This window comes from Canis lupus, chromosome X (assembly GCF_048164855.1).
Source record: "Canis lupus baileyi chromosome X, mCanLup2.hap1, whole genome shotgun sequence".
In the NCBI taxonomy this organism is placed as follows: Eukaryota; Metazoa; Chordata; class Mammalia; order Carnivora; family Canidae; genus Canis; species Canis lupus.
The window spans coordinates 58,399,968-58,416,529 of record NC_132876.1 but is presented as its reverse complement, the minus strand read 5'-3'; the positions used below and the strand labels follow the sequence as shown (position 1 = coordinate 58,416,529).

Below are 16,562 nucleotides of genomic sequence, written 5' to 3'. Positions count from 1 at the left end.
GACCCAGGGGATCCTCAGACCATGCTCCCACTCCTGGATCTCTGCCTTCCTTCCCTACCAGAGCACCACTAAACCCACCAGGCACAATCACAGTGATGGTGCAGACTTCCAAAACTTGACTTTGAGCTCCACTGCTTATAAAAACTTCAGCCCATCTCGTTTTCCCGTCATTGGTTTTTCTTGTGCATTCCCCTGCTTGTGCTCTCGCTCTCCCTCTCTCGTCTCTTCTCTTCTCTTCTCCTCTCCTCTCCTCTCCTCTCCTCTCCTCTCCTCTCCTCTCCTCTCCTCTCCTCTCCTCTCCTCTCCTCTCCTCTTCTCTTCTTTTCTCTTCTCTTCTCTTCCCATGATTAGGGCTCCCTCTACTCTGCCACACCCACAGTTCTTTTCAATTCTCCACAGCATCTATCTTCTCAAAAGTGGCTGTTTTTTACCTGTAGATATGCAGTTTGTTCTCTCTCTCCTCAGATAGATTTCTTGGGTGTTCAGAATGATTTGGTATTTATCTAGGTGTGTTCAAGGGATGAGATAAGCTTAGGGTTCCCCTACTCCTCCACCATCTTAACTCCTCTGCTACATCTTCTTTATCCATTCAGCAGTCAGTAGATAAGTGTGCTGCTTCCAAATCTTAGCTATTGTAAATAATGCTGCTATAAACATAGGGAGTGCCTGTCTCTCTTTGAATTAGTGTTTTTGTATTCTTTGGGTAAATACGCATTAGTGCAGTTGTTGAATCATAGGGTAAATCTATTTTTAACTTTTTGAGGAACCTCCATACTGTTTTCCAGATGGGCTGCACCAGTTTGCATTCCCACCAATAGTGCAGGAGGGTTACTTTTTCTCCACATCCTCGCAAATACCTTTTGTTTCTTGCGCTGTTGATTTTACCCATTCTGACAGGTGTAAGTTGATACTGCATTGTAGTTTTGATTTGCATTTCCCTGATGATAAGTGATCATGAACATCTTTTCATGTGTCTATTGGCTATCAGTATCTCTACTTTGGAGAAATATATGTTCATGTCTTTTACCCATTTTTAATTAGATTTATTGTTTTTCAGGTTTTTGAAAGGCTACTTTCAAAAGTTTTTTAGGTTACTTCTTTATATATTTTGGACACTAACCCTTTATCGGAAATGTCGTTAGCAAATACCTTCTACCATTCACTAGGTTGCCTTTTAGTTTTGTTGATTATTTCCTTCATTGTGCAGTAACTTTTCATATTAACTTACTCCCAATAGTTTATTATTGCTTTTATTTCCCTTGCCTCAGACGACCATTCTAGAAAAGTGTTACTATGGTCAGTTTCTGAGAAATTATTGCCTGTGCTGTTTTCAAGGATTTTTAGGGAGTCTAGTCTCACATTTAGGTCTTTAATCCATTTTGACTTTAGTTTTGTGTATGGTATAAGAAAGGGTCCTAGTATCATTTTTTGGCATGTTACTTTCCCAGCACCATCTATTGAAGAGATTGTTTCCCACTGGTTATTCTTCCTGCTTTGTTGAAGATTAATTGACCATATAGTTGTGGGTTTATTTCTGAGTTTTCTATTCTATTCCTTTGATGTGTATGTCTATTTTTGTGGCATTACCATACTGTTTTGAATACTGCAGCTTTGTAATACAATTTGAAATCCAGAATTGTAATGCCTCCAACTTTGTTTTACTTTTTTAAGATTGCTTTGGCGATTCGAGATCTTTTGTGATTCCATACAAATTTTAGGATATTTTGTTCTAGCTCTGAAAAAATGTTGGTGGTGTTTTGATAGAGATTTCATTAAATATGTAGATTGCTTTGGGTAGTATAGTCATTTTAACATCTGTACTTCCGTCCATGAGCATGAAACGTCTTTCTGTTTCTTTGTGTTATTTTCAATGTCTTTCTTAAGTCTTCTAAGTCTTCTATAATTTTCAGAGTACGCTTCTTTCACCTCTCTGGTTAAGCTTATTTCTAGATATCTTATTGTTTTTGGTGCATTTGTAAATGGGATAAATTCCTTAATTACTTTGTGTTTATTCACTATTGATGTACAGAAATTGCAACAGATTTCTGTACTTTGATTTTGTATTCTCTAACTTTACTAAAATCTTTTATCAGTTCTAGCAGTTTTTTGGTGGAGTCTCTTGGTTTTTCTATATATAGTATCATGTTAGCTGCAAAGAATGAAGTTCCCTTTCTTTACCAGTTTGGATGCATTTCATTTCTTTTTATTGTCTGATTGTTGTGGCTAGGACTTCCAGTGCTGTGTTGAATCAATGTGGTGAGAATGGGCATCCTTGTCTTGGTCCTGTTCTTAGGGGGAAAGTTCTCATGGATTATCATGTTAATGTGAGTTTTCATATATTGCCTTTATTTTGTTGATGCTTGTTCCCTCTAAATCTACTTTGTTGAGTGTTTTCATCATGAATGGATGTTGTACTTTGTCAAATGCTCTTTCTGCATCTATTCAGATGAACATGTTTTTTATCCTTTCTCTGACTGATCTGATGTAACCTGTTGACTGATTTGTGAAAAATAAACCACCCTTGCAACCCAGGTATAAATCCCACTTGATTGTGGTGAATGATTTTAATGTATTGTTGGATTAGGATTTTATTGAGGATTTTTGTATCTGTGGTTCTCAGAGATATTGGCCTTTCATTCTCTATTTTGGGATGTCTTTGTCTGATTTGGGTATCAGGGTAATGCTGGCTTCATAGAATAAATTTCCTTTTCTATTTTTTTGAATAGTTTGAAAGGAATAGGTATTAACCCTTCTTTAAATGTTTCATAGAATGCCCTTGTAAAGCCATCTAGTCCTAGACTTTGGATTTTTTTTTTTTTGATTACTGATTTATTTTTTTTTTGCTGGTGAGCAAGTGAGCAGTCTGTTCAAATTTTCTGTTTTCCTGTTTCAGTGTTGGTAGTTTATGTTTCTACAAATTTATTCATTTCTTCCAGCTTGTCCAATTTGTTGGCATATAGATTTTCATAATATTCTCTTATAATTTTATTTCTATGGGCTTGGTTTTATTTCTTTTCTTTCATTTATGATTTTATTTATTGAAGGTCTGTCCCACTTTTTTCTTGATAAATCTAGTTAGATATTTACCAATTTTATCAATTTCTTTCAAATAACCACCTCATTCAAAGAAACTAGATTTCATTGACCTGTTGTATTGTTTTTTTTTTTAATTAAATATCATTTGCTTCTGTTCTGATCTTTATTATGTCCTTCTTTCTTCTGGTTTTAGATATTGTTTTTTCTTCTCCTGCTCCTTAGGTGTAAGGCTAGGTTGTTTATTTGAGGTTTTACTTGCTTCTTGATGTAGGCCTGTATTGCTATAAACTTCCCTTTTAGAACCTCTTTTACTCTGTCCAAAATGTTTTGAACCATTGTGTTTTTAACATGTTTCCATGTCCTTTTTTATATCTTCTTCTATTTCCTGGTTGACCCATTCATTGTTTAGTAGCATGTTATGTAACCTCCATATATTTGTGGACTTTTCAGATATTTTCTTGTGGTTGACTTCTAGTTCCATCTTTTTGTTGTGGTCAGAAGAGATGTGTGATATGCTTCCATCTTTTTGTTTGTTAGTTCTTTTTTCTGATCTCATATGTAATCTATTCTGGGGAATATTCCATGTATACCTGAAACGAAGTGTGTATTCTGCTCTTTTAGGATGAAATGTTCTGAATGTATCTGTTCAGTCCTTCTGGTCCAGTGTGTCATTCAAAGCCATTGTTTCCTTGTTGATTTTCTATTTAGATGATCTGTCCATCAATATGAATAGAGTATTAACGTCTCCTACTATAATTAGATTATTTTTCTTTAGTTCCTTTACGTTTGTTATTAACTGTTTTATGTATTTGGGTTGTTCCCATGTTGGGTGCATAAATATTTACAATTGTTCTGTCTTCTTGTTGAAATGTCCCTTTCATGGTTATATAGTGAAATTTCCCTTTTTTGACTCTTCTTACTATCTTTGTTTTAAAGTCTGTTTTGTCCAATATAATTACTGTTATTTCAGCTTTCTTTTGACATCCATTTTAATCTTAGATGTTTCTCCATCCCTCATTTTCAATGTGCAGGTGTCTTTAGGTCTAAAATGAGTCTCTTCTAGGCAGTATATAGTTATTCAGATAACCCTATGTCTTTTGATTGGAGCATTTATTCCATGTTATTCAGACGAATTATTAATGGGTATATATTTATTCCCAATATATTCCCTGTTCTAAGGTTATTTCTAAATATTTGCTCTGATTCTTTCTCTCTTCCATAGTTTGCTGGTTTTCTTTAGTGATTTATTTTCATTTCTTTTTATTTTCTTTTATTTTCTGCATATTACTGGGTTTTGATATGTCATTACCATCAGTTTTGTATATAAACTGTGTGGAGGTTCCTCAAAGAGTTAAAAATATACCTGCCCTACGACCCAGCAATTGCACTGTTGGGGATTTACCCCAAAGATACAAATGCATGAAACGCTGGGACACCTGCACCCCGATGTTTATAGCAGCAATGGCCACAATAGCCAAACTGTGGAAGGAGCCTCGGTGCCCAACGAAAGATGAATGGATAAAGAAGATGTGGTTTATGTATACAATGGAATATTACTCAGCTATTAGAAATGACAAATACCCACCATTTGCTTCAACGTGGATGGAACTGGAGGGTATTATGCTGAGTGAAGTAAGTCAGTCGGAGAAGGACAAACATTATATGTTCTCATTCATTTGGGGAATATAAATAATAGTGAAAGGGAATAGAAGGGAAGGGAGAAGAAATGTGTGGGAAATATCAGAAAGGGAGACAGAGCGTAAAGACTGCTAACTCTGGGAAACGAACTAGGGGTGGTAGAAGGGGAGGAGGGCGGGGGGTGGGAGTGAATGGGTGACGGGCACTGGGGGTTATTCTGTATGTTAGTAAATTGAACACCAATAAAAAAAATCTACATATAACTGTATTATTTGATAGTTTATACCCATTCTTCATTCCTCTCCTCTCCATGTGTTAGGTATATGTTTTCATATTTTATATCCATTTATTTTGTGAGTTCATTGTCCAATTTTTAAAAAAATACTCATTTTTGCTGCTTTTGTGTTTCCTACTTATATTCTGTCACTTTTTGGTCTTTTCTTTCCACTCAGAGTCCCCTCTAATAGTTCTTGAAGGTCTGGTCTAATCGTCATGAACTCCTTTTTTTTGTTTGGGAAACTCTCTCTCCTTGTATTCTGAATTAAAGCTTTGCTGAATAAAATATTATTGGCTGCTGATTTTTCCTATTCAACACTTCAAATATATCATGCCACTCTCTTTTCCTTTGAAATTTATGCAGATAAATCCCTTGATAGCCCGATTGTGTTTCCTTTGTTTTTTTTAAAGATTTATGTATTTATTCATAAGAAAGAGAGAGAGGCAGAGACATAGGCGGAGAGAGAAGCAGGCTCCTCGCAGGGACCCTGATGTGGTACTCAATCCCAGGATTCAGGATCATACCCTGAGCTAAAGGCAGATGCTCAACCGCTGAGCCACCCAGGCATCCCTAATTATGTTTCCTTTGTATATAACTGTCTACTTATGTCTTGCTGCTTTATTTTTTTGTTCTTTATCACTGTACTTTGACATTTAATTCTCATATGTCTTGATGTGGATCTACTTTTGTCAATTTTGTTGGGGAATTCTCTGTGCCTACTAGATCTGTTTCCTTCCCCAGATTAGGGAAGCTTTCATTTATTATCTCTGAAATAAATTTTCTGTCCCCTTTTCTCTTCTACTTCTGGGACTCCTATAATGTGAATATTAAATTTGATGGAGTCATTAAGTTCTCTAAGTCTCTTCTTGTTTGGTATAATTTTTTTTCATGTTGATTACTTTCCATTATTCTGTCTTCTAGATCATTAATTCATTCCTCTCCTTCCAGCATGGTGTTCATTCCATCAAATGTGTTTCTCATTTTGTTTACTAAGCCCTACATCTCTACTCTTATTCCTTGTGTCTGTTTTAAAAGTCTCATTGATGTCTTCCTCTGTTTCTTCAATTCCAATGAATATCCTTTCTATCTTTAATTTAAATTCTCTATTAGGCATGTTACTTTATGTCTGTTTCACTTAAATATCTGTTTATGGTCTTATCCTGTTCTTTAGTTTAAGACAAATTGCTCTGTCTTTTCCTTCTGTCTGAGTCTCTGTGCCTGCTTCTCTGGTTTAGGAAAGTCAGCTGTGTCTCATGTTCATGTTCTTAAGGATAATGGCCTTAAGAAGGAAGTATCATATAGTGCCATCTAGTGTAGTGTTCTCTATTCCCCAGTGTCTGGTGCTTCCAGGAATGTCTCTAATATGTGCTGCATGTGCTCTATTATTGTGTCCTATCCACTTTAGTCTTTAGGGCAGTTGCTTACAGAGATTTGCTTTGCCTGTTGTGGGCAGTATTTTGTCATTAACCTGAATGTGGTGTGTTTTAACTAGGTGTGCTCAGGTCTGCTTTTGAAATGGGACCTGTCGCCACCACTTAGAGAACCAAGGCCCCTGCAGATCTCCCTGGTTGGGAGACATGTTTGGACAGGGGTTTGGGCTGGTCTTCTGCATGAAGGGGCCCTTTGCACTGGGACTGACATAAGTGTGACTAGGAGGGGCATGGCTTGGTGTAAGCAAGTTAGGTAGTGATTGTGGGGGCTGTGCTGGTTCCTGCAGATGGCCCTGTGTTTATGTTAAGGGGCTGGGAAAGTAAGTGGTGCCTGCCAGTTCTTTTGTTCCTGGAAATATCTCTCTGTGGATGCTACTTTTGGGACATGCTCTGAAATGAACTGAATTCATTCATCAGATGTCATTACCATCAGTTTTGTATGTAATCTACATATAACTGTATTATTTGATAGTCCACTGTATTCTTCCCCCAGGTACTCTTTAGATCACTGTTTCTATACTATATATCCACAGGCTGTTTGCTCTGCCTTCTCTCCAAGAGCAGCACCAATGCTTTTGGGCTCTCCCCAAGACACGCCACTGACCTATAGAACTCAGGCTTTAAGCCACAGTGGTTGCAAGCACTTCTGAAATTTGGTCCCTCTCACTTTCCAAGCCTGTTGGTATGGGGATTTGTTTTCCCTGTGTGCTCCCCTGTGTGTTTGTCTGTCACCGTTCTCCAAAACTGTAGCTCCCTGCCCACCATAGCAGCCATCATCTGTTTTTCTCCCAAACGTTAGTCTCCACTCCTTTTACTTTCTTTGATGTGGCCGCCTCTCTGCCCTTAGCTGTAGAGTTTGTTCTGCTAGTCTTCAAATCAATTTCTGTGATTTAGGGTGATTTGATAGTTATCTAGTTTTATTCATGGGACAGGGTGAACCTAGGGTTTTCCTACTCTGCACCATCTTCCCCTCTCTCTGTTCTAGAATGGTTTGCAAACTTTAGACGCTCACTGATAATCCACAGTTCACTATACTCCCACAAGTATTTAATATATCCTGTCAGTTTTTGAAATATCTGTCAATTAAAGAATAACTTTGTGGAAATGAAACATGTTACAGCTTAACAGTGGTACCAAACCATCACTAGCCAATGTTTTTTCTTCACACATCTCTATTCTGGAATGCTTTACCCTCTTGTCACGGATAATGTGGCATATGAAAATCATTCTAAGTTCATATGTAGAGGAGAGAAATATGCCAGTACTATTCAGCTTTATCATATATCATTCAGAATCAATTATACAGAATACTTCTGGGATTTGTCATTTCCACATTTTACATGCAATCTCAAAGGTCCAAGACATGGAAAACAGTAGTTATTACGAGCACAGATTTAAGAATAAGACCTGGAAGTGAATCCTAGATCCAACATTTGCTTGTTTTCTTACTTGGGACAAATTATCTAATATCTCAAGTTAGTCTTCTAATCCATAAAAGGGGGACAACAATAATGTTTTTCTCACATAGTTCTGAGGACTAAATAAGATTTTGCATGTAAAACACAAAATACAATGTCAATCACATGTTAAATTCTCAAAGAATATTAGAAAATATCATTTGCTCAAAGTAGTTAGCCATTTTGCTAATAAAGAAGTATTTCTATTAAGTAAGCTGTGAGAGCACACTATTTAGCTAGAGAGCCTAGACATACAGAATATGTTAGGAATATTATACAGTTAGATATTGTGGCTCTTAATATGAGTTTGGTAGTTCTCTGTCATTCATATATATTTATAATGAAAATTATGTTTTTAGGAATAACAAATTTGGGAATTTGGTGTCATGGACCTCTTTGAAATCTGGTGAAAGCAGAATGAAATCTCTCACATTTTCTCACAGGATTAATGTCCCTCTGAAGAGGTTGGCTGACTATGGCCTTTGTGCCAAATCTGGCTCACCATCTATTTTTGTAAATTTCACAAGCCAAGAATAGTTTCTACATGGTTTAAATGGTTGAAAACAAAGTATTTTGTGACAAGAGAACATCATGTGAAATTCAAATATTAATATCTATAAATAATGTTTTATTGGAATACAGCTACACTCATTGATTTATGTATTATGTATTGTCTTTGGCTGCCTTCATACTACAGTGGCAAAGTTGAGCAGTTGCAAAGCAAACTTTATGGTTTACAAAGTCAAAATATTTACTCTCTGGCCCATTGCAGAAAAAGATTGCTGGTACTTCTTTTAGAAGGATGATGTGTGCCATAAATGCATGACTCATCTAACCTTTATAATATTTGCCAGGACACAGGAGACTGAATATGGGACAGGAGACTAAATAAGCAGGCTCCAAACATCTGAAGGGCAAAACCAAATTTCCTAGTCTTTCAGAGCAAGGGAAACAGAAACTCATCAGGCTCTCAGTCAGCACCTTTCAAGTTTGCTATAGCTGAGGAAAAGAGAAGAACCAATTTGACTGACTCTTACTAAGACTTCAACTCAGCTCAGTATCTGATTAGATTAAGATGATAAGCACCTTACCCTTCCTAAAGAAGAAAAGGGTCCTCTCCCTGGTAGAAGATATCATCTGGAGTTTCTATGGTTCTTTTATATACAGTGTTCACCATGTAAACAAACAATATATTAGTTATGCAAAGAAGCAAGAAGATGTGACCAACAACAAAATAACAGCTGGCCCCACAGGTGACCTAAATATTGAAGATTGTAGAAAAGGACTGTAAAGTAACTATAATTAATATGTTAAATAGAAAACATGAACAAGTAAAGATGAAAACTGGAGACTTTCACAGAAATTGGAATCTATTTAAAAAATCAAGTGGATATTCTAGAAGTGAAAAATATAGTACCTGAAATTAAAGACTCATTGGATGGATTTAACAGCAGACTACATGAAAGAGAACAGGAAGTAATAAACTCAAATACAAGTAAATAGAATATAGCCAAAATTAATCACAGAGAGAAAGAAGAATGAAAAGAATACAACAAAGTGTGAGAGAGTAAATCGCAATGACTAGTATCTTTAAGTATTTCAATAACCTATAAGCTGAATATCATCTCAACTTTATACAAAGAAACAAAAATAGAATTTTTAACAACCCTAATTTCACACAGAAATTTATTAATGATCTGTCCCATTTTTTGTATCTAACTTGCTCAAAATATAAATGAGATAATGTGTGAACTAAATTATTGTGACGAGATAGCACCTAATGGCTATTTAAGACAATATCTTAACCGTTATTTTATAATTTAAAATATCTTTATTCTTTCCTGTTTTTTGTAACACCAGCTTTTAAGTTTTTATTTAAATTCCAGTAGTTAACATACAGTGTAATACTAGTTTCAGGTGTACTATAGTGATTCAACACTTCTATACAACACCCGATGCTCATCACAATGAGATAACACCAGCTTTTTATGCAAGACTAAAAATATGATAAAGTGCAAAGAAAAGCATTCTAATGGGTTAGGAGATTGAGATTCAAGAAGAGTTTTATTGTGACTAATCCTTTGGGAGAACACAGAGCCCTTGATCAGCTCAAGGGGTGCAGAAATTTATTTTTATTTTTAAGGTTTTATTTATTTATTCATGAGACACACACACACACACACACACACACACACAGAAGCGGGCTCCATGCAGGGAGCCTGATATGTGACTCCATCCTGGGACTCCAGGATCACGCTCTGGGCCGAAGGCAGTCGCTAAACTGCTGAGCCACCCAGGCATCCTGGGTGAAGAAATTTCTAAGAGGAAAGATGTAATCCTTAATTACTCAGGAAAGCAGGAGGTGAATCTTTTTTAAAAGGCAGAAAACAAATGACCTAGGCTGAGTGGTTCTAAATGAGAGGGATCCATGCTACACTTACTAGAATTGTTTGTTTTCTAAAATTCACTCTACCTAAGAATTACAAATTAGAATCTCCAGAGGTGAGGCCTCTAAGCAGGTGGATTATAGGTAAAGCTCCACAGGTAAATCTCTATGCATATTCCTCTAGTTAATGATTTCTAACATAAGCTATAGATAATTTAAAATTCTGAAGCCTTTCAACACATTTTGAAAGGTAGAGGTCTAAAGGCAAAGGAGTATATTTCAAATTTGGGTGAGCTGAAGTTTTACTAACTAGACTTTGGACAAGAAAATGTATAAGGAAGTAAGTAGAAGTGTTAGAGAACTTAGTCAACTGATTGGCATTGTTAAGCAAATTAGGCACATTCAGACTTATATAAAATAGTTATTTGTTATATGCTTACTATAGTATGTTTGATAAAGAAGAAAACTATTTCCTAGTACTTTTCACTTGTACTGAACAAAGTCTTCCACCAGGTGGTGGTAAAGAAAAGAGCAGGCAGAACCAATTTCTTAACCTCTTTGTGATGGACCTCTTCTCAGAATAATGCTTTTAAGTTGATAAAACAAAATACATGGCAATACATGTCCTTCTTTAATATTTTTTTTAAATTTTTATTTATTTATTTATGATAGTCACAGAGAGAGAGAGAGAGAGACAGAGACACAGGCAGAGGGAGAAGCAGGCTCCATGCACCGGGAGCCCGATGTGGGATTCGATCCCGGGTCTCCAGGATCACACCCTGGGCCAAAGGCAGGCACTAAACCGCTGCGCCACCCAGGGATCCCCTTTTTTTTAATATATTTTTTTAATTTTTATTTATTTATTTATGATAGTCACAGAGAGAGAGACATGTCCTTCTTTAAATGTTTTAAAGAACAGTACCTAACAGATCTAATAAAGCCATAGTTTTGAAGTAGTGATAAGTGTAAATGTTTCAAGATATTTGCAAGTGCAGCATAATATGAAAATATTTGTGATTTCTGTAAGTGACAAAATCTAAGGTCCCGCTAATACTACTGTGATTTGTTGCCTACACTCATTATTGAAGAAAATGTTCATTTTCAGTCTGAGGTTAATGAAAATAAAGGTCAATTTCCTACATTTAAATTCATAGACACATGAATTCTATCCACAGACACCCCCCCCCCCACTAAAGAGGCCCCATATTAAGAATTTCTATCCTAAAAAAAGAAAGAATTTCTATCCTATGGTGAACTATTATTAGGTATGGATAGTGATTACTTATGATCTAGGTTTTTTAAAATATATATGATAGTGAAGTTACAGATAGATCACAATTTATGAAATAGAAAAAGTTTCTAAAGAGGCATAAATCATTGTGTGTAAATCCATTTCTCCCCTTTGTTTTCATCATAAAACTGGAAATTAAATTCCTCTATGGAAAAAAAGATATGTTTCCAAATATAAATTATTTTAAATCAGATTTTGAAAAGCACTTAAAAAGATTTCTGAAAAAAATATTTTTAATCTTACATCACAAAGTAAACATTAAAATAGTTGTTTCTTGCCTTACCATACACAGGGTATTATTATATGCAACACTTTGTATATATTATTACACTGAATACTAAAATTGTGTAACATTTTTATTACTCTAACACCCATTTTACAAGAGTCAGAGTTGTTGTGTTAGGGAATCAGACTTATCTGGGTTCAATCCTGGCTCCATTTATCAGCTAAGTGAGATTGGTCATTTTCTTAACCTCTGTAAATTAAAATGTCCTTATCTGGAAAACAAGGATAATATAAAAATATTATTTATATCATGGTGGTAATGTGAGATAATAGATGAAAATAATGTAGTATCCTGCCTGGCACACTATCAGTTTATCATGATCACCAGTGATCCACACATTGTCAAATCCAGTCCATTTTCAATCTCCATCGTATGTAATCCATCAGTAACTTTTAACACAGGTGATTACTCCCTCTTCCTTGAAATAAATCTCTTCACTTGGCTTGTGGGATTCTACTTCCTCTTGGTTCTCTCATTTTACTGACTGGCTGTTCTTCTCAGCCTAATTGATACGTTCTTTTAATTTTCTTAAATTCAAAATATTGGAGTATCCAAAGGACTCATTCCTTGGACCTCTTCTCTGATACTCTAGATGATCTCATAGTCCCATAATTTTAAATGCCAAATATAAGTTAGTACCATAACATTTATAAAGCAGCCAAGTCCTCTCCTGAGCTCTAGAGACTTACATATCCAACAGATTACCCAACATTTGTACTCAGATGTTTAGTTAACAATGTAGATTTAACACATCCAAAACTTCATACTTGACTTGCCTTCCCCCAAACATGCTTCTCCCACATTTTTCCCTATAGTAGTAAACGTCAACTCCATCCTTCCAGTTTCTCAGAGTCTCCCTCACACAAGCATATTCAATCCACTTAGGAAATCCTGCCCATTCCACCTTCAGAAGTTATACAGAATCCAGTCCCTTTTTACCACCACCACTGCTACTGGTCTCCCTGCTTCCACCCTTATTTCCTTGTAGTCTCTTCTCCCTACAGACAAGAGTGATCTTTAAAAAAAAATAAAACATCATGTCACTTCTCTACATTAAAAGAGAACACCTTACCATAGACCTATGTGGTTTAGACTTCTATTGTTTTCTGATCATGTCTCCTATCACTCTCACTGTACCCACCATCACATTGTACCTGTTCTGTTCCTTCCATACTGACCATTTTGTGGTTCCTCATATATGCCTCAGGTCCATTAGCCTTGCAAGGCATTTTCCTCTGATATCTACAGGGCTCACGCCCGCACCTCCTTCAGTTCTTTGCTCAGTTACCACCTTTTTTTTGAAGGCCACCCTGTTTAAAATTGCAAATCACTCAAAGGTCTAACACCCTTCCTGTTTTATTTATTTATTTTTCATAGCACTTACCACCATCTGATAATCTTTTACTTAATTTATTGTCTATGTTTCCAAACTTAAATGTTAGGTCCATATTGACAGAAATTTTTATCTGTTGTTCACTGCTGTATTCCCAGTACCAACAATACATTTGTTTAATGAGTGACTAATTTTTTTCATTTTAATACTTTATCAGGTGCTACACAGTTTATGCCTGACCCCAAGCTCATGGATCACGGGCAGTCCCATCCAGAAGATGTAGATATGTACAGCACTAGAAGCTGAAATAGTCTGCATAGAGAACTGCAAGATGTGTGAAGTTGAAAATAATGATGAAAAAAATCATGTAAAGGGTAACTGTGACACAAAAAGTATCACTTTTTTTTAGGATATAACTTTTAAACAAAAGTTTTTCCCTCACATCTGATACAATGTACAGTTTGACCAGTCACATAAGGGATTAAAACACAAACTGTAAATTTAATCCAAACAATATTAAATGGTTGATGAAGAGGCAGAAGTAGAAGTTTTGGGATGCATTTGATAATTTTTAAGAGTGTTTATAAAAAAAAAAACAAAAATAGAGTAAATATATAAATACTGATGAAATATGTATGTGTATATATAAATATTTATACAGATACATATACATATTTGCTTTAGATTTTTCAAATTATTGTTAGCTAAATTAGAATGGTGTATAGAAGGATGTGTTCCTCTGCTTTTTTTTTTCATCCCTCAGAACTGGAATAAAATATCCATATTTTATGACATGTGGGTTGGCTTTGTCTCTTTGTTTTATTAATGTCAACTCCTCTTAAATGTCCAAAAACACTTCTAACTATTTAAGAGGACCATATTCTACAAGGGACTCCAATGCTGCTTAGAAATCCTACTGGTTCCCTTAGGTGGTTTCCTATTCTGTTCCCCAGGAGAAGTATTACAGACCTTTTATTCTCAAGCTAGACATGACCATTTTCAGCCTTTCCCTTCTACCTTCAAGACTTACCTCTTCAGTCATGCATCCCCCTTGTCTAAGGCTAGTGCTTGTGTTCCTGATCTCATTCTTTCCCATGTTTTCCAGTACCATATTCTATCCTGTTTAATCTAGTCTTTGGTTTCTCTTTTCATTCATTTCTTTTCCTCAATCTCTAAATAGCTTCTGATCTTTTTTGTCTAAAAATAGTAACTTGATGGGATGAGCACTGGGTGTTATGCTATATATTGGCAAATTGAACTCCAATACAAAAAATAGGTTTGCAGCAAAAAAATAAAAATAAAACTATACCGAGCTATAAAAACAATAAATAAATAAACAAACAAACAAATAAATAAATAAACAAATAAAGTAACAAAAAAAACCTTTCCTTAACTCTGCCTCTTTCTCTCAAGCTGTCTTCATTTTCTCTGTCCTATGATTGCCATACTTGATAAAAAAAGAAGTGTCAGTTCCATACTTCCTCACTTTTGATTCCTCTCCAACTTTCTGCTGACTCCCTAGCCTCTATACCTATTTGAATTTTCTGTAATTATTGACTTTCAAACACTCCCTCCTTGAAACTCACTCCTCCCTTTGCTCTGTCATTCTTCATTCTTCTCTTGCTCTGAATCAAAATACTATAGCTCTTCTAGTTGCATTCCTAGTCATCTTTTCTCATTCTGTATGCTCTCTCATTTTCATTCAAAATACTTTACTGACTTTAGCCAACATTTGTATTTCCTTACCATTTATATGTCCAGCTACAATATTTCTTTAGAGCTGTAGACCTATTTTCTAATTATTTATTATTCAATCTACCTTACATCCCATCAATATCCCCAGTGTTAATATGCCTAAAACTAAATTGCCTCTACCTCTCTCTTATTTCTGTTTTTTAAATCTGCCCTACCTTTTATACTCTTTCCTAATCCATGCTTCCATTCAAGTTTTCATCATTACCTTCCTGAATTATTAGGGTAGCCCTCCAGCTGCCCTCCATCAACCTTGTTTTCTGTCACTTCAGAATGTGTTCTGTTTGCAGGTAGCAGTAAACCAGTTAACAGTGAATAAGAGTCTACTTAATGTCCAGAATTAATACAGGATTCATTCAGTAGCTCATTAGTGCCATCAAGGACCTAAACATTTTCTCTTTCCATTCTGTTCTTTAGTATGTGAATTTGTCATCTCATGGTCACAAAATCGCTGTTGTTCCTCTGAGGAATACATGCACATTCAAAGTAGGAAGAAATTAGGACAAATTCTGCTATATGCTTCTGACCCTCTATTATCAGAAAAGTAAATGCTTTCTTAGAGCCCCTCTCAGAATTCTTGTCTATATCTTAACCAGAGCTTACCATGTAGCCACCTTAGCTCAAGGAAAATTTGCAAATCATATTTTTTCTATGGTAAGGAAGGCAAGGAGTAAGGAATATGGAATGAGTGTTGAGCTTCAGCTAACATAGTGTCCACTACCCTATTCTTATAACCCATCTGACATGTTATGACATACTGCCTTTCTAAAAACCATATAGTTAGTTGGCTCTCTGAAATCTTCAGTGGCGCATAACTGCCTAAACAGTTAAAACAAGACTCCCAAGCATGACATACAAGGCCCTTATGATCCCAATTCAACTTTAATCCTATCTTCCCTCTCCTTTCCCACCTTACTGCCAATGTACATTATATTTTATCTATGACATATCACTTGCTCTTTGAACATGCTTTGTTATTTTAAGTTGTTTTTTCTGCCTATGCTGGTATTTCCTCTTAGAATTTTTTTCTGTTCCATATTCCAACTTACTACTCATCCTTCAAACCCAATTACAGTGTCACCTTTCTCAGTCCTCCAAGGTAGGATTTAAATGTTCTCTATTCTACATTCCCTTACACTTGGTGTTTATAGCTGTGACAACCCAACCAATTTATTATAAAACTAAAACTAGTTAAGTACTTTTCACAGACAAGACTCCTTGTGGGTATGACTGAATCATTTTTGTGTAGCTTTTATGCTCATGAAATACCTGGTACACAGTAGGAACCCACATGTTCTATGCTAGTTGCAACACAGGATATAAAAGGAATTATAATTCTATCATAGGGCTTATATTTCTACCAGAGAGGAAAGAAATATATGCATATAGAATTTTTTGTACCTCAGATCTGTTTATAATCAAATGAATCCATATTTCATCAAATCTAAGATACATTATTTACCTCTAAGAAAAAAGTGATACCACTTGATCATTATTCCAATTTTAGCTGTGTTAAGATGTGAAAATATAAACATTTTAAATTTAGTGAGATATGGTAGGTAAAAAATATACTAACACCAACTATAAAGTGATTCTTGGTTTATCTACTCTTTTGGATCATCAGCTATGCTACTAGTTATTAGTATATTAGTTTGGAAAAAGGCAAGTTGATTGTA

General features: G+C 35.4%; 1 protein-coding gene across 13 annotated transcripts in view; it reads left to right on the top strand.

Moving 5' to 3' along the window:
- The window catches only part of APOOL (apolipoprotein O like), a 245,795-nt gene that overhangs the window by 88,714 nt on the left and 140,519 nt on the right, over positions 1-16,562 (top strand). For 4 of the 13 annotated variants that reach the window (XM_072817931.1, XM_072817934.1, XM_072817924.1 and 1 more), the window contains one exon: positions 13,352-13,928. The exons of 8 other annotated variants lie outside the window; for them this stretch is intronic. In XM_072817931.1, coding sequence (XP_072674032.1) covers positions 13,352-13,440 — 89 coding nt within the window. In that variant the 3' untranslated portion in view covers positions 13,441-13,928. Of the gene's footprint in view, positions 1-8,692; positions 8,746-13,351; positions 13,929-16,562 lie in introns of those variants that run through there. One more of the 13 variants, XM_072817930.1, reaches the window with a different exon arrangement.